At 48.4% G+C, this 25985-nt stretch overlaps 1 protein-coding gene across 1 annotated transcript in view; it reads right to left on the reverse strand.

The window, feature by feature from the left end:
- Positions 1 to 25985, reverse strand: part of CAPN5 (calpain 5) — a 52546-nt gene that overhangs the window by 19401 nt on the left and 7160 nt on the right. The window contains exons 2-3 of the mRNA XM_054654905.2: positions 17172 to 17348; positions 1187 to 1318 (exon numbers count right to left, since the gene is read on the reverse strand). Of these exons, the coding sequence (XP_054510880.1) occupies positions 1187 to 1318; positions 17172 to 17333 (294 nt within the window). The 5' untranslated portion in view covers positions 17334 to 17348. The remainder of the gene's footprint in view (positions 1 to 1186; positions 1319 to 17171; positions 17349 to 25985) is intronic.

Raw genomic sequence — 25985 nt, forward strand, 5'->3', positions numbered from 1 at the left:
ATGACAACTTGCCCACTCACCCTTGGGGGATGTTGATGGTGAGGAACAAGCTAATCAACCCTGTGCATCATCCTTGTGATAGAGCCACAGCAGTCACCACAGCCACCATGGCAGGAAGTCATACTGCTTATCTAGAAGGCAACAACAGCTATCCTGTTCCCATATAAAGAAAATCCTTGATTTTAACAAAAAATCCTGCTGCAAGAAATCCCTGAGCCTGGTAGTCATGCTCACCACAGGAAGCAGAGACTGGAAGAACCACAATACCCAGGGCAGATGTAAAGGTGTGGGGTGGAGGAAGGCTGTAGGAGGCTGTGGGTGAAGGAGGGTGGTGCAGCCTGCACACACTGGCTGGCTGCCTTTTACAGTAAAATCTGGGAAAAGCTGCTTGCAGCTTGCTGGTCTCTTGCCCTGTGATGATGCACACCTGCACCAGAGGCTGAAGTCCCCCCTGCCTTGGCTTTCACAGGGCTGACATCTTGCACAGCTGAGGCCATGGTGGAGATGGGCATCATCATCATCATCACAGACTGTCCAAGGATGTGGCACTGAGCACCTCCCTCCCCCTGTACCTCTCTGCTTGCTCCCCAGGCCTGCAGCCCCTCGCCCTGCTGCAGCTCCTTGGTGGCCTTCTGGCACACAGTACATTCCCTTTGGACCCCACACTTGGTCCATGCAGCCATGGGACAGGCCAGGGATGGATGCTTTGGGCAAGCAGTGACTTGGGAGAGATGCTAACAGCCTGAAATCAACCTTCCTGCCCCAGCATGAGGTGTCTCACTGCCAAGGTGGAACACAGTAAACAGTCAAAGAGAGGGGACACCATGGGAACAAGGGAAACAGGGCCTAATGCTGCAGCTGAGCAATTCAATCATTCTGAATTTTGTTCTTATTCTTAATTTTTGGATTGTTTTGGTATTCAAAGGGTCAAATTTGGGATCTGAAAAACAGGATGGAATTTGATCCACTTGGTTAAGGAGAAACTGGACAAGGGTTTGTTTGGAGTGTGGTTACTGCAGTCATGATGACTAATGCCCTTTGCAAGCCAGTCTTTTAAGGGAGATTTTTGCACATTATCAGCTTTTCAGGACATGAGGCATCTCTGAGAACCAGTTTTTGACTTGGACAAACACAAAGCGAAGCCAAGGTGTTGACAGGCTCTCCCCTGGCATGGGGAATCACTCACCTTCTGCCACAGAGACTCCCGGGATGCCAGGGAGGAGCAGGCAGCCACAAACCAGCAGTTCCCAACCTGGCCCTGGTGCAAGTCATGGGAGCTGATCCCATCCACAAAGAGACGTGGATCATTGCAGATTTCCTGTGGGACAGGAGAAAAACAGACACACTGGCTCAGTGAGCAGATGGGGAAATCAGGGCTTCTTGGCAAAGGAAAGTCACCTCCTCTCTTCCTCAGACTCCATGTAAACCTGACCTGCAGCTTTCTGCTGGCCTCACTCATCAGGCTGGTGGCAGAAGGACCCTGCCCTGCCCTCTGCTCTCACCAGGACATGGGCAGCATCACAAGACCTACTCCCTATTCTGTCCCAGCACCAGTGCAGCTTTGTCATAATTATCCCTGTTGATAATGGTATAGTTTCACACCATTAGTGCCTTCTAAGTCTCCTCTTTCAGATGCCTCTATGCCGTGGCTGTTTTACAAAGAGTGAGGGATCTGCTCTTCCAGATCCTAGCACAACAGATAAAAAAATCAGGGAGCCAAAAGCTTTGTAGCTGGGCCAGAAGGATTAAATACTCATTTTGCCACCAAAACCAGGATGGTGGATTGTGCATAGACACATGGATGTAGAAACTTGGGTAGGAGGCAGCTGGGAGGTAAGCTCATCCCTCCAACCATGCATGAAGACCATTGACTTTTCTCTGCCTGGCTCCTGTCAGGCTGCCCTCCCTGCTTCCCACTCCCACTTGGAGCCTGGACAAGAAAGCACTTAAATAACAGAGGGTGTTGAGCAAGCTTCAGGTGACACACTGCTTTTTTAAAAATGCTTTTTCTCCTGCTCAGTCCAGTTTGTAAGTTCACATCCAGCTGGAGGCTGGGAGCAGATGGGACAGACAAAGAGCTGAGAGAACCTTTTCCCCTTTGCTATTACGTTTAAGCTGAAGAGGAAAAAGGAAAAGCAGATTATTATTCTTCCCCCACACCTCCCAGTTTTTCAGGTTGGTTGTACCCAGAATAATATGCCCCACCCCCCCCCGACTTTGCATACGAGGACTTGTATTACCTCTACCCATAGATTCATGGAAGGGTTTGGGTTGGAAGGGACTCTAAAGATCATCTAGTTCCAAACCCTGCACTCTAGGCAGAGTCCCCACCCACTAGATTATGTTGCCTAAGGCCCCACCACAGGGATAGAAACCAGAAGCACCTCCTGCTATTCCCACCCAGTCCAGGCAGCACCAAATACCTCCAAGTGAACCTGGCACAAACGGGCCAGAAGAGACCGAAGGAAAAGGCCTAATCGCCTGAAGCTGGCGGTGCAGGGTGTTGGGATGAGCGCTAGAGGGAGGCAAGCTGACAGCAGCAAGGGCAGGAGCCACCAGGCCCCTCAGCATGGCCGGGCGCGTCCAGGGACGGCAGAGGAGCGGGCCCAGCTCCTGTTTCACTGCACCGGGAGAGCTCCCAGCAGTGGGGGTGTCTGTAAGATCAGCTCCTTGTGATCCTGCTCTTTCGTTATTTCATCTGAGGGCCACAGCTGCCCTTTCTGCCCTTGGGGGCATATGAGGATTACAATAAAGGAGTTGCTTGGTATTACACAGACAGGGGAGAAACACAGAGACACAAAATGGTCTGGGGTTGGAAGGAATTTTTTAAAGACCATCTAGTACAAGTCCCTGAAGTAAGTAGGGACATCATCAACTGGATCAGGTTGTTCAGAGCCCAGTCCAACCTGATCTTGAATGTTTCCTGGGGCTGGGACATCAATCACCTCTCTGGGCAAGCTAAGCCGGTGTCTGACCAGCCTCTTTGTAAAAAATTTCTTCCTTATAGGTAGTCTAAATCAGTTTAAAACCACTACTCCTTGTCCTGTCTCAACAGGCCCTGCTAAAAAGTTTGTCCCCATCTTTCTTATAAGCCACTCTCAAGTACTGAGAAGCTGCAGTAAGGTCTGCCCTGAAGTGCAGAGCGGGGCTACCACGCTTCCCTGCAGAAGGCCCACACACCACACTCGAGCCTTGGGACTGAGCCTGGTCCTAGTGGACTCCCAGTGATCCTATGCACAGAATCACCAAATCAATGTGGTTATAAGGAATTTCTGGATATCATCCTGTCCACACCCCCTAATCAAAACAGGATCAGCTATAGCAGGTTGCTCAGGACTGTGTTCAGTCAGGTTTTGAGTGTCTCCAGGAATGGAGACTTTGCAACCTCTCTGGGAAGCCTGTGCCAGTTTTTGGACCACCCTCACAGTATCAAGTCTTTTCTTATAATTAAATAGAATTTCCTGATTTTCAGTTTGCACACACTGTCTCCTGTGCTGTCACTGGGCACCACTGAGAAGTCTGGCTCGTTCTCCTTCATTCCCGGCTCTCCGGTATTTATGGACATTGTTAAGATTCCCCTGAGCCTTCTCTTCTCCAGAGTGAAAAATCACAGAACCATTAAGAAGACCTCTAAGATCGTGGAACCCAGCCTTTAACCCAGCACTGCCAAGTCCACCACTAAACCATGTCTCTCAGCACCACATCTGTACTTTTCTTGAATATTTCTAGAGATGGTGATTCCACTACTTCCCTGTTCCAATTCTTGAACACCCTTTCAGTGATGAAATGTTTTCTAATATCCAGTCCTTGTAAAGGGGAAGGCAGCATTGCCTCCTTGTTCTAATGCCGTGGAACTGATTCCATCAGAATGAGTCTCATCCATGGGTGAGTCTCCCCAGCAAAACCCCCCTGGGAAAGTTTGCCATATTCCTTAGATTGGAGCTTACCAATATTAAATTACTTGGATTCTTCAGTCCCTATGGAAGATGCTGAGTTTCCACTCATACATTTTGTATCTGGTCTAGACTGCGTGGCCTCAATCCACGGGGATGACATTCCCTGTATTCTTTCTGGCTGTACTGAGGTGGGAGCCAAGGACCAAGGCACTGCTTCAGCCACACTGCAATGCCCCAGGACTGCATGGAGCATGGTGGGGCTCTGGTTTGTGATGCAGAGCACACTCGGAGCCATGGAGCACCATGCCTATGTACAGAGGTGGTTGATGGACAAGATACCAGTGGGAACTAGGTCAAAAAGCCAAGAAAAGCTTTGGAACATTTAGTGCTCCTTTTCCTGTGAAAAGTGCTGGAAGTGATAAGGAGCTTGTTCTGCAGCCAGATGGAATTACAGGGCCTGGGATTTGCATGTGCAAAGGGAGGAGGGAAGCAGAGATTCCCAGAGCAGAGAAGGCCATGACCTTGGTTTCCTCCCCTCCCTACCATGCAGCAGACAGAATCCAGGTGAGCAATAACATTTATCCAGGCAGCAAACACCACGTCACCCGCCCGGCACCATGACCCTGAGAGAGGAGGGCAGCACACCAACATCTACACCCACACACACCCTGGGGCCTTCTGGGTTCAGGCTTCAGCCACAGCAGAACCAGCTCAAACTGCCTCTTGCCACTTGAGGCTCCAGCAGACAGGAACTCCATCCTGTCCTTCATTTATTACAGCCTGATCCTGGCTGCTCCTAGTCTGGACACAGATGGAGAGCAGGAAGGAACAGGGAGGGGAAGCCAAAAGCTATGGCTGCAGGGAAGCAATGGTTTTAATGTGTGGTTCTTAACTCTGCCTTGGCCAAGGGAGTCATCCATGTCTCTTTACCCCTAAGGAGAACCTGTCTTGGAGGATCCCAAGAATCACCAAAGCATTGAGGCTGGAAAAGCCCTTAAGATCACCAAGTCCAACCATTAATCCAACATTTCCATGTTCACCACTAGATCACGTTGCCAAGTGCCACACCTACGTGTTCTTTGAACACTTCTGGAGATGGTTATTACAAGGAACCTAAGCACCATCAGAGATGATTTGCCCTCCCCAAAATTGTCTGCCGAAATGCCTGCTGAGTTCCAGGCAACAAAACACAATTTAGAGAAAGCCTGTGTGGATGGTTCTATGGAAAGATTCAGACTGATAACACAGAGAGGGCCCAAATAGTGATTCAAAGTTCTGGTGATTCATATCCTCCCTCCTCCAATGGATGTGGGACAGAGGTGGAAATCAGAGCCAGAGCAGGTCCCTGTTTATGAGGGGCTGATTGCAGAGGTCTGGCTTATGAGAGCCCAGATTGGGACAGTTTGCTTCCTCTAGCTTTGGATTTTTGAAGTTCATTAAGGCAAAAAAGAATACCCAATCAGAGCAATTATCTTGTACTTTTTTGCTTCCCACCCAAAAGCACATGGTCTTTCCCTCTGCTCTCCCTTTTGGGATAACTTCCCAAAACACACACAATTTTCTTCCAAATACATTTAAAGCAGAAAATATCTTCCTCACCTTCTCCAGCCAGTCCAGTTCCACACAGGGTTGTAAGGAGAAAATCACTCTCTAATTTGCTTTATAATTGGTGACTGTTTTACCATAAGTGTTTCCTGGTGCAGGTTTCTGAGACTCAGATTCACTGGGGATCTGGATCATGTCCAGCCAGATGTGGGGAGGGAAAAAGCTATGGCAGGAGGAGGAATAACCACGGGAGATGCAACATCTGCTGCATGCCAGGACCATTTTTTGCTAACAAGATTTTGTAAGGAACAGACGAGTCTAATTTCATTGCAGAGCCTGGCTGTTTCAGAACAATGCCTTCCCTCAGACTTGCAAAGTCAGCAAAATAATCTATTAGCATGGCTGCACTCCCTCCCTCCCTTCTGAGCAACTGGGAACCAAAAAGATCCTGTCTTAAATGTCACTCACACAGACAAGAGAGCAAGAGGCCCCCAGGCATGGCAAGCAACAGTGACACAGCAGACACAAAGGTCCCTGTGTTGCCCTGCTGCAGGTATCTGCAACTGGGATGTGATTTTGCAAAAAGGGAAATTAATAAAATTTGCACGAGGGTGACAAAGGAAAGGGAAATGGGGTGAATTTAGAATACCAGGTGTCTATGCTTTCAGATGGATTATTATAGGATTACAGAATCATGGAGTAGTTTGGGTTGGAAGGGACCTTAAAGATCATTTCTCTCCAACCCCCTGCCACAGGCAAGGACACCTTCCACTAGAGCAGGTTGCTCAAACCTCATCCAACCTGGCCTTGAACACTTTCAGGGATGTGGCAGCCACAGCTTCTCTGGGCAACCTGTGCCAGTGCCTCACCACCCTCACTATAAAAAAATTGTGTTGTTATATCTACTTTTAATCCATCCTTTTTCAGTTTAAAACCATTATCCCTTTGTCCTGTCACTACAGGCTCTACTAAAAAATATATACTTGGCAGATCAGCTTCACACACATGGAAGGAGGGTAGGCTTGGCTGGGAATATCTACACCCTACAGAACTATTTATGGGGGTTTGTATTGCCTCAGCCAGGCATCCCTAATGCTAATCCACTCACTGTATCTCAGTGTGTACACATTTGTATTGTTATCAGCTCCCACACCATGCAGAGGGCACTGGACACTCCACCCACAGCAAACAGGACTTGCTTGTGAAGGGAGGCATCCAAAACCACACGCTCCCTACAAACTCTTTGACTCAGTTTGTGTACCACAGCATCATGCAATGGCATTTGTTCTGGCACCAGGAAGAGTGGGGGCAGTGTTTGTTTTGGCACCAGGAAGAGCAAGGACAGAGGCAAACAAGATCTAAAGGTCAGTTTTCAGGACCTCATCAGGTCCCTCTGCAGTTTTATCTTCCAGGTATCCAAAGTACAAAGACACCCAAAAAAGGATAAAGCAATGAGAGGTGGAGAGACACAAGAGGCTGTGAGAGCACTGCATTTCCCCAGGAGCAGATGGAGAGGGATTGGAAGGAGAATGGCACAACTACAGAGACTCCAGACCTGTCATTCCTCCCACATGCCCTTTCCAGGGATGCACTTGGGAAGTCTCACCATTACTCCATCCAGGACTTCTTCAGTCTACCCAGTCAAGACTGATGCAGAGGCTGGCACATCCTGGCTTTTAGCATCACCACACATACAGACACAGCCCTCCTCAGGCCATCTCTCCCACAGCAAGTGCTTTTGTCTGGTGGCAAAGCCACTAAGCAAAAAAAGGTCCCTGGATACCAAGAGCCCTGAGGGCTGCAGAAGTCACTGCCAAAGCAGGAAAGTCTTCACATGGCTCACTGACAAACTGGGGGATGGACGCTCAGAGCAGTGAGATGACATGTGAGGAAGAGGAAGGAAGCAAGCTCCCAAGGCTGTTTAACACCCTCTGACAGATAGACCTCTCTGACTGAGCACAGTGCTGATGGCCACCTTCACCCAAGTTCCCCCATCCTCCATCACATCCCAGTCTTGAGCTCTCCTACAGATCTCCTTTGACCCCCTTCCCTGGGAACCAACCCTGGTTTGGCAGTATTGTGAGTTTAAAATACACCCACACTCCAAAGCCTGTCCTCCCACATGGCACACCATGCTCTCAGTTGCTCCAACACTTTTAGTTATGAGGTTTAACCTCCAGCAGAGGAACTGCTTGGCTTGAAACTGTGAGCATGAAGCCCCAGACCTGGAGGATCACGGTCATGCAGGTACAAGTGAGGGACCACACACCACAGGCAGGAGCCCTGAGGATGCTCCACATCTTGCACCACTTTGGAGCCATCAGTCCCCACCATGGAGGATGCAGAGGTGGGGCCAGGCTGGTGAAAAGGGAGGACCCTATCCAAGTAAAGTCCTGCTGTGAAACACTGCAGTATTTCAGGAGGAACGGTCCAAACCCAGCCAGTGAAATCCTGGAGCAAGCTGATGTGGCCACAGGCTCAGCTGCACTGTTTCTGCCTCCAAGCAACATAATTCAGCAGCTGCTCTACCTGAATCCCAAATCCTGTGTCCCACTGAAAGCCAATCTTCTAAATCAGGATTTAGAAATCTAAATTGTGCAGGGGTTTTCTGTTGATTTTGTTTGTTTGTTTTTAATTAACCAAAGAGCCAAGTTATTGATGGGAAAAGAAGAACTGGAAGCTGCAAAGGAAAAGTCCTCCACACTCCATTGTGCATATCTCAGATCAAAATCTCCAAACTGCTTTTCTGTGGGGACACCTCCCACACCCCCTTGAGCCATACTCTCTCCATTTCCTTCTCCCAGGGCAAGGAAATACCCTTTGGTTTGTGATTGTGTCCCGTTCATAGCACCTCCATTCAAAAACAGGACTTGACCTCACCACAATCTAAATTAATCCCTGACTATGCAAAGATGATGAAAAATGAGGTTATCATGAGTTTAAGCCATTTAAAGAAAGTACTTCCAGCCCACACCTATTCTGGTTATTCATACACTGGGTGTAGCTTTACAAACAGAATCCTGTTTTATGAGAAAACCACCCTCTAGAGATGTGGAGTCATGAGCTTTTGCTAACTGGGAGAAGGGACATTAATTCTTATGTAACTCTGTCAGTGGCATCTGCATCAGACCACAGTCAAAATTTAACCACCCATGACCACTCTCCATTAAGATGGTTTGTTCATCCTTTTCCTTCTTGGGTGGGGACTGGGAGAAATGCATCACTGAGCAGTGGTTTCTTCACAAAGATCCAGAAATATCAAAAAGCATTGTTTTATCCACTCACACTCTCACACAGTTGCACACTCACACACACACTCACACTCTTTGTATTTTATTTTCCTTCTGCAAGAGGCAGCACTGTGCCTGATCAAGTCTTTTCAAGGGCTTCAGTGAAAGACACTCGCTCCAGCAGGAACACCTGCCCTTAACATAGACAAATCACCCCAAAATCCCATCCTCTCTCCCAAAATCCCATCCTCTCTGAGGGCTCAAAGATTAGAGCTCACAGGCAGTGCAGAAACTCCCAGCCTGCATCAAGATTAAAAGCCTTGGCTGATTCAGAGCGTGCATCCAGCTCTGGGAACCCCACCACAAGGAGGACATGGACCTTGCTTGCTGGTGCGAGTCCATCCACAAAGATGCTCAGAATGCTGAAGCAGCTCTGCTATGAAGATGGGCTGAGAGAGTTGGGGTTGTGCAATCTGTAGACAAGAGGGATCCAGGAGAACTTAAGAGCTCCTACCAGTGCCTAAAGAAGCTCCAAGAGAGCTGGAGAGGGACTTTTGACAAGTGCATGAAGTAACAGGACAAGGAGGAATGGCTTTAAACTGAATAAAATCAAGTTTAAGTTAGATAATAGAAAGAAATTCTTTCCTGTGAGGATGGTGAGACACTGGCACAGGTTTCCCAGACAAGCTGTGGATGCCCCATCCCTGGGACAGGTTGGATAGGGCTTTGAGTGGTGAGGAACACATTCAGTGCAGCTATCTCGGTGAGCAGCTGCAGTTTGAGCTCTGGGGGGAGGAAGCCCAAGCCTGAGAGAAGAGGCTGTGAACTGCTGACCAAGGAACAAGGGGCACCTGTGTCCCATCCATGTGACCTAGGAGACACTAGGAGACTCTCCAGGCTTTCCCATGCTTGGGACTGTGAGAGGATAAAAACATAAGGCTTCCTTTGTTTGGGGTCCCTCCTCAGAGGCACCAGCTCAAGCTGTTATTTTATCACTGCACCAAGATGAAATAATTTTAATGATCCAGATCTCTGAAACTCTGTTCTGGGAAAGCTGGGGTCACAGTAAGGAAACCTGCTCTGACCCTGATTGCAGGGAGCCGAGTGGGGCACCCACTGTCTCCCTGGAGCTGCCCCCAGGGACAAAGGGGTCTCGGTCCCAGTTCAGGTGGTGGGAGTGTGACTGCCAGAATGGCTCCTGGATGGCTGCACAGGGAAGTTTCCTCAACACTGAGCAACCAGGTCTAGTGGAGGATATCTCTCCCATGGCAGGGAGGCTGGAACTAGGTGATCTTGAAACCAAACCACTCTGTGGTTCTGTGATAAGCAGCTCTGTAATTGCTCCACAGGATGAATGTGCCCCCTCCAGGACCCCAGAGCCCAGGCTGGGAGGGAGGATTTGCACATTCCCTGCCATGGAGCTCAGAGGCAGTGGATGGCCAGGACTCCTTTCTGTGACACCCCACCCTCTGCTATTGTTCTGCTCTTCCTCATTACCAATACAGTAATTTCTTGTCACCAACATGCAGCTGCACTTAGAAGCACTAAGAAGCACGCCATGAATCTAATCCAGGGATTTTACCATCACTTTTGCTTTTAAGGCCATGTCCTTCTGATGCTGAGGACAGAGCAGACTGGCTGGAAATTTCTTATCCAAGGCTGCACTAGTGCCAAGCAGCTTATCAACTCCAGTCCTCACTGGGGCTAAGGGGGAGAGTGTGCCTGCCTGGCACCGTGAGGCCGTGGCCCTGGAAGGATCTGGCGAGACCTGCTGGAATGCAGCCAGGGTCAGCATCACATCTAATGGGAGCAGAGACCTTTTAAAGAAGTGCAAATAATAACAATGAATCTCTTGTTCATCCTTGAGCGATGGAGTAGCCTATGAATGGCTTAAAAAATGTAAAAACAAGGTCGATTCAGAGATTGCATTAAATGATGATCAAATCTTTTCCTGGCAAGGAACAGCCAGACTGGCAATCAGTTCCAGTTTTACTGAAAACAGCAGATAAATTAACAGGCAAGTGGCTCATAAATTCTTAAGACAAGAAATGCAAAGCTCAGGAAGGATTTTAACCCCTGTGATGGACCCCAGGCAGAGTCTGTTGACTCTGTTCAGAGGAGATGATCCCTCAGTCAATCCAGAAGCACAGAGGAGCCCCAGTGTCAACACTAACCCCAAGCATTCATTGGGAGAGACCAAAACTGAGAGAGACAGGCCAAGACACTGCAAAAAGCTCAGTAAAGACACTCCTGGAGCACAGAATTTAGTACTTTATTCTCTCTGGAAGAAACACCTCCAAGTGGGACACCAGAAGGTTTTTGCACCCAAATGCCATTTCCAGTGTAAGTGCCTCCCTGCTAAACTCTTGGTGAACTTCAGAGAGCAAAGAACTGCAAGAATCTAACCTCTGTCCTCCCCATTATCTTCACTCTTGTGTTTTTGCCAGCTTCCCAGCCTGCACTACACATTGGGGAAACGACCTTTTAATGCAGAAACTTGTGGGCAGGGAAGTGCTGGTCCTGCTTTTAGTGAATTAGTTCATTGACTCCTTTCCCCTTCCAGGAAACCCCCAAGGGGATTGACTGTATAACCCTCATACAGCAAGAGAAAAGAGCTAAGTGCTTAATAATGTGAAGAAGAGTGGAGGTAAGAGATGCTCTCCCATCCTGCAGCACCTCCTCCAAAGACAGCAGCATCCAGTCCAGGAGACAATGGACATAACATATCCTGCATGACAGGACAAGGGAGAATGCCTTTAAGGTGAAATAGGGCAGATTTAGATTAGGTATTAGGTAGAAATTCTTCCCTGTTAGGGTGGTGAGACACTGGACCAGGCTGTCCTGAGAAGCTGTGGATGCCCCATCTCTGCAAGTGTTGAAGGCCAAGCTGGATGGGGCTCTGAGCACCCTGGTCTAGTGGAAGGTGTCCCTGCCCAAGGAACTAGAGGATCTTTAGGATCCCTTCCAACTCAAACCATTCTATGATTCTGTGAATGGACAAAACCCCTATACACAAGTCACAGTAGGTATATACCAGGAAGGCAGGGAATGGTCATTGAAAAATCCTATTGTCTTGGTTTCTAAAACAAGATTTCTCTTGTCTGTCTGGGAAAAAATCTCAGGGCTGTGACTGAGAGCATCTCTCCCCAGTGCCATACTAGGGCTGAAAATGCCATGGTCCTAGTGCCCTAAGATCTCCTGCTTCCATAATTTTTCCCAAAACACCTGGCCTGTCTCTCTCCCCCATAACTACTCTCTCAGGCTTTCCCCTCCAAATGACATTGCCCTCATCCAGGCAAAATAATATTACCATTTTGCAAGAATCTACCTTTATGCTCTTTAATCAGTGACAATCTCCCCTGACAATTAATTCCTGCAGAGATAATTCAGCTCTTGCAACTAAATACTGGAGAGAGATAAAAATACTGAGAAACAGGTATGGAGGAAAAAACTCTTCCCCTGAAGATTGGGAGGGTGTACACTTCATCCAAGAGAGTTTCTCTGGTGGTTGCAACCATCCAGGCTTGAACTCACAGTGCAGGGATGCAGCCCGGGTTCAACAATGACCACAGGTCACCTTGAGCCACACAGTCACTGTGACACTGCTTGGACAGGAATACACTCAGCACACAGCAGGCACCTGCCTCCCAGAACAGGGAGGAAAACACCATCTCCATGCTCAGCCTTCTCCCTGGGAAGAGCTGAAGGACCAGAGCATGCAGCTCATGCAGTTCAACATCACACCTGTGCCTAATGTAAGCTAAGAGATGCTCTCCCATCCTGCAGCACCTCCTCCAAAGACAACAGCATCCAGTCCAAGAGACAATGGACATAATAAATCCTGCACTACAGGACAAGGGAGAATGGCTTTAAAGTGAAATTGGGTAAATTTAGATTAGGTATTAGGAAGAAATTCTACCCTGTGAGAGTGGTGAGACACTGGATGAGGTTGTCCTGAGAAGCTGTGGATGCCACATCCACCAGGCTTCATTTGCTTCCCAAAGGTGCAGTGATGCCCAAATTTGTCCTGGTTGGTGACCCATCCCAGCAGCAGGTCATAGCTTGGCAGGCTGAACCTGAACCAAGTGTCCCTCTTGCTGCAGAGAGAAAACAAGCCCTGGGTAAGGCCCAGAGGTGTTAAAGACAGACCCTAACCAAAGCCTGTAGCAACCCCATGGCATCATGGAAGCACCCTGTACCCAAGGAGAGAACTTGGGACAGTGATGATTAGAAGAGATTAACCCTTTCCCCACAGGGTAGATGAGTCTCTTCTATCCTACACCATCATTGTTTTTTCCACAGGGGATCAACAGACACAGCAGATGCCCCAGATCTTCCCTTATTTTTGCCATCCATCCTGCACCTCATTCATCCCCTTCTACTCATCTTTGTCCCACCCCTTCTTATTTACCCACCTCCCAGCCATCCAGACCAGCTCACCCAATGCACAGACCAAACCTCTCACTTCCAAGGTGTGCTCCCAGCACTCCTGTCCCAAAAGGAGAGGGCAAAACTCAGCTTGAGGGTCAGGCTGAGATTTCCACTGGGAGTGGTACTGCTTGCTGGACACAGATTTCCCTCTCCTTTGCACAGCAGCATACAGAGCACGAGGGAAAGAAGTTTCAAGCAAGGTGTTGGGATTTGAGCTAAGCTCAAAAGTTCTGTTTAATTTTTAATGCAGCAGCCAAGTGCTGCTGCCAAAAGGAGCTGCTGATGCTGCCTGAATGATCTCCAAAATCTGCTCTGGCAAGGCAACGAGCAGCCAGCTTTGTTTTTAAGTGGAGTCACTAAACAGGGCTCTCCAGGACCCCCTTCCCTGCCCAGGCTGATGCTGTGGTTTCCCTCCCTCCCTCCCTCTGAAGCACTCCAGTAATTGGCTTTCTGGCCTCGCCGGGCCGCATCACGAAGGCGTCCAGCAAACAACCACCGGAGCCAAAACACGATTAGAGGGCTCAAACAGCTGCTCCCTCTGCAAAGATCTGGCATCCAGAGCAGGGCTGGAGGCCAAGGAAAGCAGGGAGGGAGGGAGGACACCCTGCTGGAAATAATAAGGCTGAGCCCGTTCCAGGAAAGGCTGCAGTGCCGGATGCAGGAGGAAGTTGAAGCAAAACAGCCTGACCAGGGAAGGGACCAGAGCTGTTCCTCATCCTCTCCCTTTCCCCTCTGCCCAGAAAAACCTCAAACAAACGGGAAAGCACTGCAGAGATTGGGGGTTTTGTTGTTTTGCTGGGGTTTTTTTGCCAAAACAGCCTCAAGCTTTGGGAGTGCATGGAGGAACAGAGAGGATGCTGGAAGAATAGCTGGGGAGGTAGAGATGCATACACAGAGGACACACTGTTTAGATCTGTACTAGCACCATGGAAGTATGAGGAAATAAGATCCTGCCTCTGCCAAAGCACATTGCCAGCACCCCAGTGAGTTCACTGTGGTTGCTTTTCACATGCAAGTGCTTTATCTGAAAAATCACAGAATGGTTTTCATTCAGAAGGACCTTCAAAATTACCTAGTTCTGACTGCCCTGCTGTGGCCAGGAACACCTTCCATTAGACCACATTGCTCAAAGCCCATCCAACCTGGCCTTGAACACTTCCAGGAATACAGCAGCTGCAGCTTCTTAAGGCACAATTTATCTCCTACGTCTGATTTCTTTCTGGAGATCACAGATGACAACTTTTCTGAGAAAGCAAGTGGTTGTTTTTAATAGTGGACAGCATTTATTTCCATTCTCCACCCACTCTGTCCTCACAGCAAAGCCAGAGACACTATGAGCTCTTAGGTTTTATCACAGTTTTAGCTCAAATACTCCAGAACAACTCATGGCCATGGCCCTGAGAGATAAAAGTGTGTGCACGCCATCCCTTCCCTGTAAACAGTATTCCTAGGACTGGGGATTCCATTTCTTGGTATGGAAATCCCCAAAACAGCATCTGCCAAAAGCTGGGAGTATCACTACTTGCTTTTTTCTGAAAGAGATTTAACTGTGATTGCCTAAGATAAGATTTGCTGGTTGTAATAGAAACAAGATGTTTCTGTGGTCTAATAACTGCACCATGCCATTCAATAGCACACAAGCAGAACAGTTGATTTAAGCTTCATGGACATTTTGGACTCTACTGAATCCTGCATTAACTTGGAAAAGCTGATACTGATTGCTTTCTTGCAGAAGATGCTGGGATTTTTCCTGGACTCCCTCCCTTGGAAAGCCAGTATGAATTCAGGCAGAATCAGGTCCAGCAACTAAAAATGTCATTTTGCATTTTCTCCTGGCACAAAGCAATTCTCCCTGTGAAATTGAGTTACTTTTGCTGAAATGAACAATTGAGAGAAAGAACATAGAGAAATGCTTTTGAGAAAGAGGTTTCTCGAAACTTCAGCAGGAAACAGGGCAGGTGTGAGTTCATATTCTTTTTTTAATGGTGATTCTGTGGTCAAGGCAGGTGAGTAGGTTGGATCAAACAATCCTACCAGACAGAGGCATCATGAGTCTGCCACTGCTCAGCATGCATTCCTTCTGGCACTCAAACTGCTGGCAAAATTCCCTTTATCTGGTGCACAGGCAGCAAAATAAGGACCACCTCTGTGTCTTGTTAAGCCAGAGGACCTTGCTGGCACATGGGACGCACTTCCAGCCTCCATTCCCACTGACAGAAAGAGCCCTGATTCAACATTCTATGCTAATTGCTTTAATGGTCCCCTCCTACCCAAACAGTTCTATGATCCTATGAAACTGCAGAGCTGGGTGGCTGGAAAAAGTCTGAATTCACTCTCTGTTTCAGCAGGGATGGGTCTGAACTAGGTGAGCATGACACCTTGCAGATGAGGTTCAGAAAGCTTTCTTAGAAAGAACTCATGCTCTACAGAGCAAGGCAGCAAGAGGATAACACCTGCCTGAACACCAAGGGCTGCAAGTGAGATGAAAGGCAGAAAAGCAGATGGAGAAAAGCTCCGAGATGCTCAGCAGAACACAAACAATCCCTGTCCCTCTACAAAGGGATCCCATCCTCTGTCTTTAGACATGGGGCTGCAGTAATGTGTGTGACCTGACTGCAAATCAGCAAGGGGGTCTCAAATACATCCCTACCTTTTAGTCCCAGAGAAAGTTGTTTAGAAAGTCTCAGCTACCACCTGCCTGCTGTATAAATGGGATGTGCATGGTGTGTTCATGTTGGCCCCCACACTGAGAGCAAACCATGGTTGGCCCTGTCTTCAGAAGGCAGCTGTGCACAAAGCCTCTTTTCCTTCCAGCAGATAAGGGGAATAAACTAAAACACACACAGGGCTTTGCACAAATCCAGTGTCCAGGCAGAGCTGGAGCGGAAGACACAAAGGCAGAGCAGAGGGAAGTGAGGTCTCCTCCCACAAGGAGCCCAGTGGGATGCTGGAGGGCTCAGCCCCTCTGCCACACAACAAGAGTCAGTTCAGCTCCCTCTCTCCCTTCACACAAAGCCTTTTGTGCACCCCCTCCAGTCTGCCCTCGCCCAGACAGACACAGCACTGTCTTGTGCAAGGCCAGCTGATTTTCTGGGCTGTCAGCGGGGGCGAAGATGATGACGGCAGCTCAGGCAACCCCACAACACTCAAATGCCACCAAGTCACGTGTGGAAAAGCACAGGCTGGGCAGAGAGGGCTGCTGCTCCCCACAGGGAGGGAAGGAAACCCAGGTGTGTGAGATGCTGGGATACTGCCACTCCCCAGCCACAATTATCACTGGTACCTGGGACTCCTTGTGCTTCATGGCAGTCAGAGCACTGTGCTCATGGGCAACTCCAAGCAGACAGCCATAACAAGACATACAAATTCCCCATAGTGCCCTCAGGTCCTGATGTGTATCCTTTGGGCTGGCACTGAGGACTGAAGAAGAGGAACTGGCAATGCTGGGGACAGGCAATGTCATCCCCAGCCTCCTGCAGCCTGCCTTCATGACAGACACAGCAGCACAGAGGTTTTTGCACAGAAGAGGGAGGATGGGTACAACCACCCTCTTCCCCAAAGATCCCAAAATCACCTCACCTATCCAAAGCTTATCTTCTTTTCCCCTTCCAAATGGACCACCAAGAGTATTCTAGTGGCAGGTGTCCCTGCCCTTGGCAGGAGGGTTGGAACTAGTTCCTTAAGGTCTCTTCCAACTCAAACCATTCTGTGATTCAGAGACAACGCTCTGCCTTGCTGGACCCACCAGCCTCACAGGAGTACACAACACCAACCCAGCTGCAAATCATCTCTCTGGTTTATGCATGGGGAAACTGAGTCACAGAAAAGCCTCCTTTGCTCTTGGACCTCACTGGACGCAGAGAATCTTGGACCTGAGTGCAGCAGGTCTCCCTGGCACCCTAGAGGCTCACAATATCAGGACTGGGTAAATAAATAAATGCTGTTGGGGAGAGGAGATGTTGTCTGGGGCTTGACAGCCTCAGTGAAGGGCACACTGTGCATTTTTACAGCACCTGAAAGCAGAGATGGTAGAAAGCAGTGCTGAGGGGCAAGGGGATGGGGCACTTACTTTGGGTCGCTTCCACTGGATGCCCTGAATCCTTGACTTGTAGAAGAGGGAGTCGTCGTTGGCGGGGAAGAGCGGGTCCTCGAAGAGCTGCTTCCGCCGCTGGCACTCCTTCTTGAGCGAGGCGTAGCGCTGGTTCTCGTAGGGCTTCACTGAGGAAAACATCCTTCCCCACCGGCTCTGGAGGACAGGCAGAGCAGCAATGAGACGGGGCACGGTCTGCCCAGGGACACCCAGTCCTCCTCTGCCACTCTTGGGTGGCAGCACCAAGACATGGTGGCTGAAGACAACCACCTCCGAGCCCAAGTGTACCTTGTTGATCCGTCGGGGTTGGGACTCCCATTTATCCCCCAAACTGGCCAAATGAACACCAAATAAGGCATAGCAGTAGATTATAACTGGTGCCCTGCTTCTCAACAAATTTCTAACTCATTTGGGAAAAACACAGCCCTCAGAAGCAAAGGAGGAAGAGACACCCCCTGCAAGATGGGTGTGCAGAGCTGTGGGGGCTGAGCCCTACCCAGAGCACCCCCACCATGGAGCCTCAACTCACAAAACTGTGCATTTCATGATTTTGTCAGAGACACCAATTTCTCAGCAGAGTTTATCAGATCGGGTTTTAATTAAAAAAAAGGTCTCCTGGCACAGCACTGCATGTTTCTGGATTAATTATTCTTTCCTGACAAGCGTCTTGCTTCCAAGGTAGAGATGTGCATTTAGCAATTCAGATAACAGCAGGAAACCATTGCTCAAAGGCCCCCCAGAGAGAAACAGCTCTTCTCTACCACCCCTGCCTTTTGGTCACTGGGTACCAACCCCTTTGCTCAGATACAAGGAAAAGGAGTGCTCTGTATAGCTCCCCACTACCTAATCACAGACTTCTTCCAGAACTCCTTCCGTAAAGTTTCTCTGTATTTATTTTTAACAGACATGTACACTCCTTATCTCTTCCCAAAAGGGAATGTCCTTTTCCAAAAGCTGGCCATTAGTGACCTCAGTCTGGAAATATCTAGTGTGGTTTCCTAAAGAAATGGGAATGTTTGTGCTACAAAACCATGGAAGCATGGAATCATTCAGGTCAGAAAGGACCTCTAAGGTCACCTATGCACCAACCCAGCAGTGCTAAGCCCACCACTAAAGCACGCTCCTAAGTGACATAATCCCAGCTTCAGTCTCCAACATGGTAAAACTAAGGGTGCCCCATCCAGTGGGTGGATGCATCCAGCAGGCTGACCTCTCATCCCTCCCAGTGAGACATACAGAAACCATACGCTTGCTGTGGTATCACAACACGTGGTGGGATAATGAAGTTGTGATAATGGCTAATCAGAAGCAGCTAATTTGTAAGCACCCAAAATCCCAAGGATTATTTGATCACTGATGGCTGGCACCAATTTAAGCAGCAGTGTGACATCCCTTGTTAATGAACCACTACGATTAGCAGAAGGAAAGCAGGTGTCTGAGAGCTAAACTAATGTCCATTCTGATGATCCAGGAGCATTGCCCACCCAGCCAGCCTTCTCTCCTCTGAGAGAGACAAAAACACTTCACTTTTGGAAAGCTGAAGAGCAAAGCACAGGTTTAATTGACAACATTTATCAGCTTGATTAGCAGCACAAGTGCTCATCACTCAGAGCTTAAGTAAACCTAAAATAATCCCCTTGCTGGTTGCTCCACAGGTCTGTGCTACTGAGGAGGAATTGCAAAAGCAGCTCATGGGGATTTTCTCCCTCCCATCAGTACCAGATGCTTTGTAGCATCCCAGATGATACAAAGAGGCCCAAGTGCATCACCTGCCCTCAAAAAAGCCTTAAAAATAAATGGCCTGATATAAACCTGTAGCCATGATATTTTCTGAAAAATCCTTTCCTTAGGATTTTTTCTCCTGAGAAGCTGAGAGACCTCAGGAATGAAATGTAAACAATGATTGTCTGCTGCTGTGGAATGCAACAGGTGCATCTGGGATTGGTCTCATGCGGTTGTTTCTAACTAATGGCCAATCACAGTCAGCTGGCTCAGACTCCCTGTCCAAGACACAAGCCTTTGTTATCATTCCTTCTTATGCTATTCTTAGCTAACCTTCTGATGAAATCCTTTCTTCTATTATTTTAGTATAGTTTTAATATAATATAATATATATCATAAAATAATAAATCAAGCCTTCTGAAACATGGAGTCAGATCCTCATCTCTCCCCTCATCCTCAGACCCCTGTGAACACGGTCACGTAAATCCCCAAATAATACACCAAATTTACTCCTTGTGGAAAGGCTGACAGCCTCATTGAGCAGTCAGGGAATGCACCCAGTAGTCCAATCCACCCTGCTAAGAGGGCCAGGGAAGGCACTGGCCTTCAGATCTCCAGCAGAGGAAGGGGTGAAAAATAAGGGAGATTTACCCAGGGAGGTCATGGGGACATCTGGCACTGAACAAGCTGCTTTTGAGTGACAGTGAGGCCAAGACTTTCACAGTGATAGCACTCAATGCTAAAGAGAGACAGGGAAAGCAGCAGTGCTGGGAAAGGATGGTTGGCAACTGCCTTCTGCAGGAACAACAGGCTGAGAGAGGAGGAAGGTGCTGTTAGCTGACATGCAAGATGAATTGCTTGGACTGGTGCATGAACTGGGCTGAAAGACATGAGAGGATATTTCCATGGGAGGTTGTGCAGAAAGAACCAGCAGGATTAGGAAGGGAGCCTGGAAGGGAAGGGAGGAGGGAGGTCTTTCTAAAAGCCATGCTCAAGTTAAAGGCAGGAATTTTAGGTTTGATGTAGGAGATGCTGGATGCTTCTCTGCAGCCTGTACCATGGCCAAGGGCTGGCACTTGGCTACTCATTCATAAAATTACTGCTACACCCTGCAGCTTGGAGCTGTGCTTTCCAGTGATCCCTGCAACACTGACTTTCATGATGACTAGACATCCTGTTCAATGTCCATCCCTATGAGAACAGGGTGGCAGTCATCTCAGCCAAGGAGTTCCAGCCTTTCTGATGCCCAGATCTGCCTGAAATTTGCCCTGCTATCCCACCCTACAGTGACTGTCACCTTGCCAGCCATCTGTCCTCGCTGCAGGGCTACTCTCACATGACAGCCTGGAGATGGATTTGAGTTGCAAAGGAAATGCCAAGCAGAAGGGGAAGGGACACTGTTCAGGATCATTTAGAAAAACAAACAAATAATAAATAAAACACCTTGCAAAATAATTAAAAGGAAGGGGCAGAGGGAATGTTCTTAGGGCAGCGTTAAAATTCATTACTCTCTCTAATTTGCAGCATTTCATGCTTAGCAGGCTGAACTTCACCTCTGCCATGTTAAAATGCCCAAAGGCTGTCTAATTACTCTTTGCCCTCTTGGACCAAGCTCAGATGCTCCAGGAGAGCAAGAAGTGGGTGTTTTCATGCCTGATTTGAATTAACAACTCTACACTTGCATATGCATGTGTTTGCCTGTGAGCAGGAAGAGGAACCTGCACTCACCACCCAGCATGAATGTTTATAAACAGTTGTCTGACCCTAACCTCAGTCCTGCCATGAAGGAGTTAAACCAAAAACCACTTTGTTGGAAGACTGAGCCAGACTTATGACTCAGGGGTGTTGTGGACTCCCCTTTTCACCTCCAGCATCATCCAGGTGCTCCAGCTCCTGCCAGCTGGTAACAGCCATGGCTCTAAGAACTGCAACAGGGAGAAGGATTGAAAGTGTTTGCACTGGCCAGGACCAAACACCTGCTGAAAGGCTCTTCCCTCCTCCCTCCAAACATCTTCTTCTCCTTGCCTTCCAGCTCAGAGGCTGCTTGGGTGGCTGGCATGGGCTCGCCAAGCTTGTGCTATGCAAGGCTGCAGCCTGGCCAGGAGCAAAGCCTCCTTGCTTGTAGATCCTACAGCTGCCTGCCTCCTGGTCAGACAAAACACTTTGTTCCAAAGGACAGGATCTGCTGCCCTTCAGCTCTGTTCCCACTAAACAGGAGAGGGCTTTGATATCACATTGCAAAAGCACAAGATCAGCCAAGGAGAAGACAAAGCAGGAACCAGGCATGTGGCTGCACAACTCTCAACCAGGTGCAATGTTATGGGGCTCAGTAGTGGGGTGTTCAGAGCAGCAGGCAGCCTTTTTATAAATATGTTATTTAAATAATTTTTTACAGCCTCCTTGGGTTTTTCTGTTGACAGTCATGTGGCAACATCAGGGTTATCCTCTCACTTACCAACACAAAAGTCCAGCTCAGCAGAGGAAACCCTGTTAATGCAAGGAGAGCTTTACACACTGTTTCTCCAGGGCCCAGGGAACAAGAAGAAGCAGTTGAATTGCCATTCACTGTTTACCCTGAACATAAGATAAGCACTCCACACCTCTTGGCCAACAACTCTATGCCAACCATGAACAAAAAAGCCTCAAGTCATCTTAGAATGATAGAATGGTTTTGGTTGGAAGGGACCTTCAAGATTCTCTAGTTCCAACCCTCCTCACAGAGCTCCTCTGGGCAACCTGTGCCAGTGCCTGTGCCATTCCCAAAGCCCTTTCCTACTCCCAGCTGTGCATGCACCTAGTTTTGCTTTGGACCCCAAATGACATGGCCCAGAGCCAGCAGCACAGTGCAGCATCCTGCATTAGCAATGCCCACAGGGAGGGGAAGCTGAAACCACACTGATGGAAATTAGAAAACAAGACATGATTTCTTCTCAAATTGACTGTGGTTAACCAAGGAAGCTAATTCCCATGGGAAGTTACAGGTAGCTCATGTCCAGATGTTTTTGAGCACAGTTGGACATCTTTACAAAGCAGCTGCTTTAGCCAAAATGCAAATTACTGAACACTCACAGTGGTTACTTGCTGAAACAAAACTGTTGAAGAACAGAAAACTGAATATCCCCTTCTGGCCTTTATCTCTTTTCTTCATCAGGTCATATCTCTGTTCTCATTTAAGAGCTAAAGGTGAAATAATAATTTTCACTCTTAATTATGTTTATATCAAGCTCTGATTTAAATGAGTGATTTGCTACAGCACAGATGGCATCCAAATCAGGACACCTTAACATGGCACCTTTCAGCCTGAGGGTTAATTTTGCATGAGCAACCACAGGGACTAGCTGCTCCCCCTCAGAAACTCAGAGTGGTGGATTTAGCTCCAAAAAACATCCTGGTGGGGCTAAAGGCTGTTTGTTCTAAGTGAGTAAACCCTCTGGCTTTTTGCAAGCATATAAGTAGAGCAAATGCTCCCTGATGGATCCTCCTCCTCCATGAAGCAGGAAAAACCATCACTCTGCAGAGATCCTGGTCCCTTCTGCAAAGCACTCCAAGACCTGCAAAGGAAGTTGCTGTCTAACAGCTGGCTATTTCTGAAAATAAACTCAAAAAAAAATGTCCTTTTGACAAGGGCATGTAGTGATAGGACAATCTGGAATGGCTTTAAACTGAAAGGGAGTAGGTTTAGATTTGATATCAGGAAGCAATTCTTCAATGTGAAGGCGGTGAGGCACTTGCACAGGTTGCCCAGAGAAGCTGGGGCTGCCCCATCCCTGGAAGTGCTCAAGGCCAGGCTGGATGGGGCTCTGAGCACCCTGGTCTAGTGGAAGGTGTCCCTGCCCATGGCAGGGGGTTGGAACCGGAAGGTCTTTAAGGTACTTCCAACCAAACCATTCTATGGTTGTATGAATCAAGAGCAATCTTTCATTAAAAAGTGCATTTGCACCCAGGCCAGCAAAGGGCAGGGTCACACATCCTGGCAGAAAGCTGCTGCAAGTGACTCCATATCACCAAAGCATGCCTGGCTGTCAGCATCTGCACAAAATCAGCTGGAGATAAGATGTCACATGTGGAGGCTGTTTCCGGCAAGGCACAGTGATCTTTATCACACTTGCTTTATTTCCTCTGGATTTTTTTTCCACCAAAACATCACTCCTTTATTGCTTAACAGCAAGATGACAGCACAGGGAGAGACATAGCCAGTCAGCAGGTCTGCGTGCATGGATTGGGATATTTTCTTCCTGGGAAGGCCAGGGTTAACAGGGGGGTCTAGGCATCCTTGAATACCCATCTCCTTTAGGAGCCAGCGGGGTGTGCTGACCAGGAGCTCCCTTTCTGCTTGGATGACTCACACTGGGACAGAGGCCTTTGACTGGGGAGTTCCTCATTCCTCACAGCTATGAGTCACCGTTTGCAAACACAGTCAGATGTTGGAGCTGCAGGAGAAGAGGCAGCCCCACACTGGGAACACTCTCATAACCCTGCGCTGGCTCGAGCTCTGCCTGGCCAGAGCTCTGCACACAAATGGAGCTTGTGGCACCAGCCAGACCAGCCCTTCCCTCAGCACAGGCTCTAAGATCAGGTGGGACCAGGACACATGTCTGAAAGCATCCTGACACAGGAAGGAGTAACAAGCTCAAAGCAAAGCTGGTGGCAGCCTCTCCCACTGGATCAGAAAATGCAGGAGGCTGGAGGGATGCAGGAATAGCAGGGAGAAGAATGAAACAACAGCAAAAGGTGGTGGCAGAGAGACAGACCCAAAAGCAGTAGAAAGAGCAAGCAGTAACATGGCACCAGGCAGCCTGAGGGAAAGCAGAGATGTGCTGAATATATTCACCACTCAGGGTCCAGCTCAGCCCAATCCACTTGTGGTTTGAGGAGAATGCAGAAGCTACGTTTTGGGTACCTTCCACATGCTGTTAGGTCCCTCACCCAGCATTACTGATTGTGTGATGTTAGGCTTGTTTCCCAGGTCACAGAAGGGTTAAAAACCCTTGGAGATCACCAGGAGGTGCAGGACAAGTAACAAAAGGTGAATTAATAGGCTCTGCCAATGCCAAGTCCCTGGAGACAGCCATGACTTCACTAACCCTCATGCCTCAGCACACCCTGACCCTGGTTAATAATTGTAAGGAGCAGCACAGGGCCAGCAACACCAAGGCACTCCCAAGCTCACCCAGCAGCCAATGCAGATTCCAAAAGAACACTTTTGTGCAGGAGAAGGCAGGAACCTACTCCAGCATATGACACCGCTCACACAGAGCAGGTTTTCAGGCACTGGAAAAATACAGCCTAGGAAGAGCAGACTCACACACACAGAATCAAACCACCTGCACGCATGGTCATCCAGACACATGGCTCCTGCCTAGCCCAGGAGGGCTGTCACCCCACATGAGGATCATGTTGAACACAAACCACACACCCCATGATGTTACAGAGATGCTCTGCCCCTCTCAGCATCCATTTTGATCACCAGAAGAGGAGGGGAGAGGATGCTATCTTTGCAGGTTTGGACTGAGAACGCGTTTTTATTATTTATTCAGCATTTCTAATTGAACAGCTAGACCTGCTCCTTTTAAATCCAGTCACACTGACTCCAGTGGGAGCCTTGCACCACATCAATACACTCACACTGGTTTTCCTGCAAGTTGAGCAAAAAACTTATGGTCTAAAGGCAGGCCTGTACCTTTATGAGGTGGAAAGAGGGAAGGACTAGGACAGAAGAATAACAGGGCATTGCTTGATCTAGCCATGTGAGCCTTTTTCTTGGGCATTATGGGTGACAGAGGTGTTTATTTAAGAGGTTGAGGAACTGGAAAATCCATTCAGAAAAGTCATCATTAATGCAGATAAAATGCAGCACGTCTCCATGCAAATGCTCTGCCTTCAATAGCTTCCGCAGCCTCTGGGATGATTAAAGCAATTGAACTTCAAATGAGGAATTCAGGAGGAGCAGAAGAGATAACGGGGCTGCAGCTACTCTGTAGGAGAGTGAGGAGAGGCAGCTGGATCCTCAAGATCATCCCTGCCAGGCTAGCTGGGATGTTTGTCCTTCTGGCTGACCCAGAGCATCCTTCCTGCAGCTTCAGCCCTGACCACTTCATAGCATGCCCTATCTCCCTCTGGAGCCTTCAAGGAGAGGATGGATGGGGCATGTGGGACGTGTCCCTGCCCATGGCAGAGTACTGCAATGAGATGGTCTTCAAGGACCCTTCCAACCCAAACCATTCTGTGACTCCATAACAACACCATCCCCAAGGCAATCGGTTTCTTCTCTCTCCATCACCTCCACCCCTTGCTGCTGGCAGAGCCCAAAACTCCATCCCCACAGAGGCCCAGAGGTACAACCAAGTCCTTCAGGTCTCCTCTCGAGAGCTCCTGGCCATTCCCAGAAATGTGTCCCTTGACCTGCTCCACTTCAAGCAGGATAGGAACATCTCCTGCAATTCCAGATGATGGAGGCACCCCAAATGCTTCTGACAACAGGCTCCACACCACAGGTTTCACCCCAGTCCTACAGCTGCTGGCCTCAAGTCAGGTCTCAAACCTCTGCCAAGACTCCCACCTTTTGCTAATAAACCACTTAAGGATTTTCTCTTTGCCTGACCCAAACCTGAATAAAAGCACCAAGGCACTCTGTGAAAAGGTCCAAGAGGGCACAAAGTCCACTTCAGACTTGGGTCCTCCCTGCTCAGTTTTCTCTTTGACAGGCCCTCAACTCACTTGCTAGTCACTTCCCAAACCCCACATCCTATAAATTCCAAAGTCACAACAGCAAACATCAGACCACACCTGGGTACTGACTGATAAGAAAATTCTCCTTGTCTGTAAAACTTTCAGGATCGAGCAGCAAAATCTGCTGGGTTTAAATTTAATTTTACCTCCTTTTCCATCTCTGTCTTAACTGAATTTTTCTTACTGTGACTATTCTAAAGCATCATGAGCACAAAAGTAATATTTGAAGGCTTGCAGCAACTGATAGTGCTGCTGCTTTTGAACAGGTCTCTCTTAGGCAGACTGGACCACCTCAAATCTGTGAGATTTATTAGAAATCCTTGTTACTGGATTCACTCAGTT

The sequence above is a fragment of the Agelaius phoeniceus genome, chromosome 2, assembly GCF_051311805.1.
Source record: "Agelaius phoeniceus isolate bAgePho1 chromosome 2, bAgePho1.hap1, whole genome shotgun sequence".
Classification (NCBI taxonomy): Eukaryota; Metazoa; Chordata; class Aves; order Passeriformes; family Icteridae; genus Agelaius; species Agelaius phoeniceus.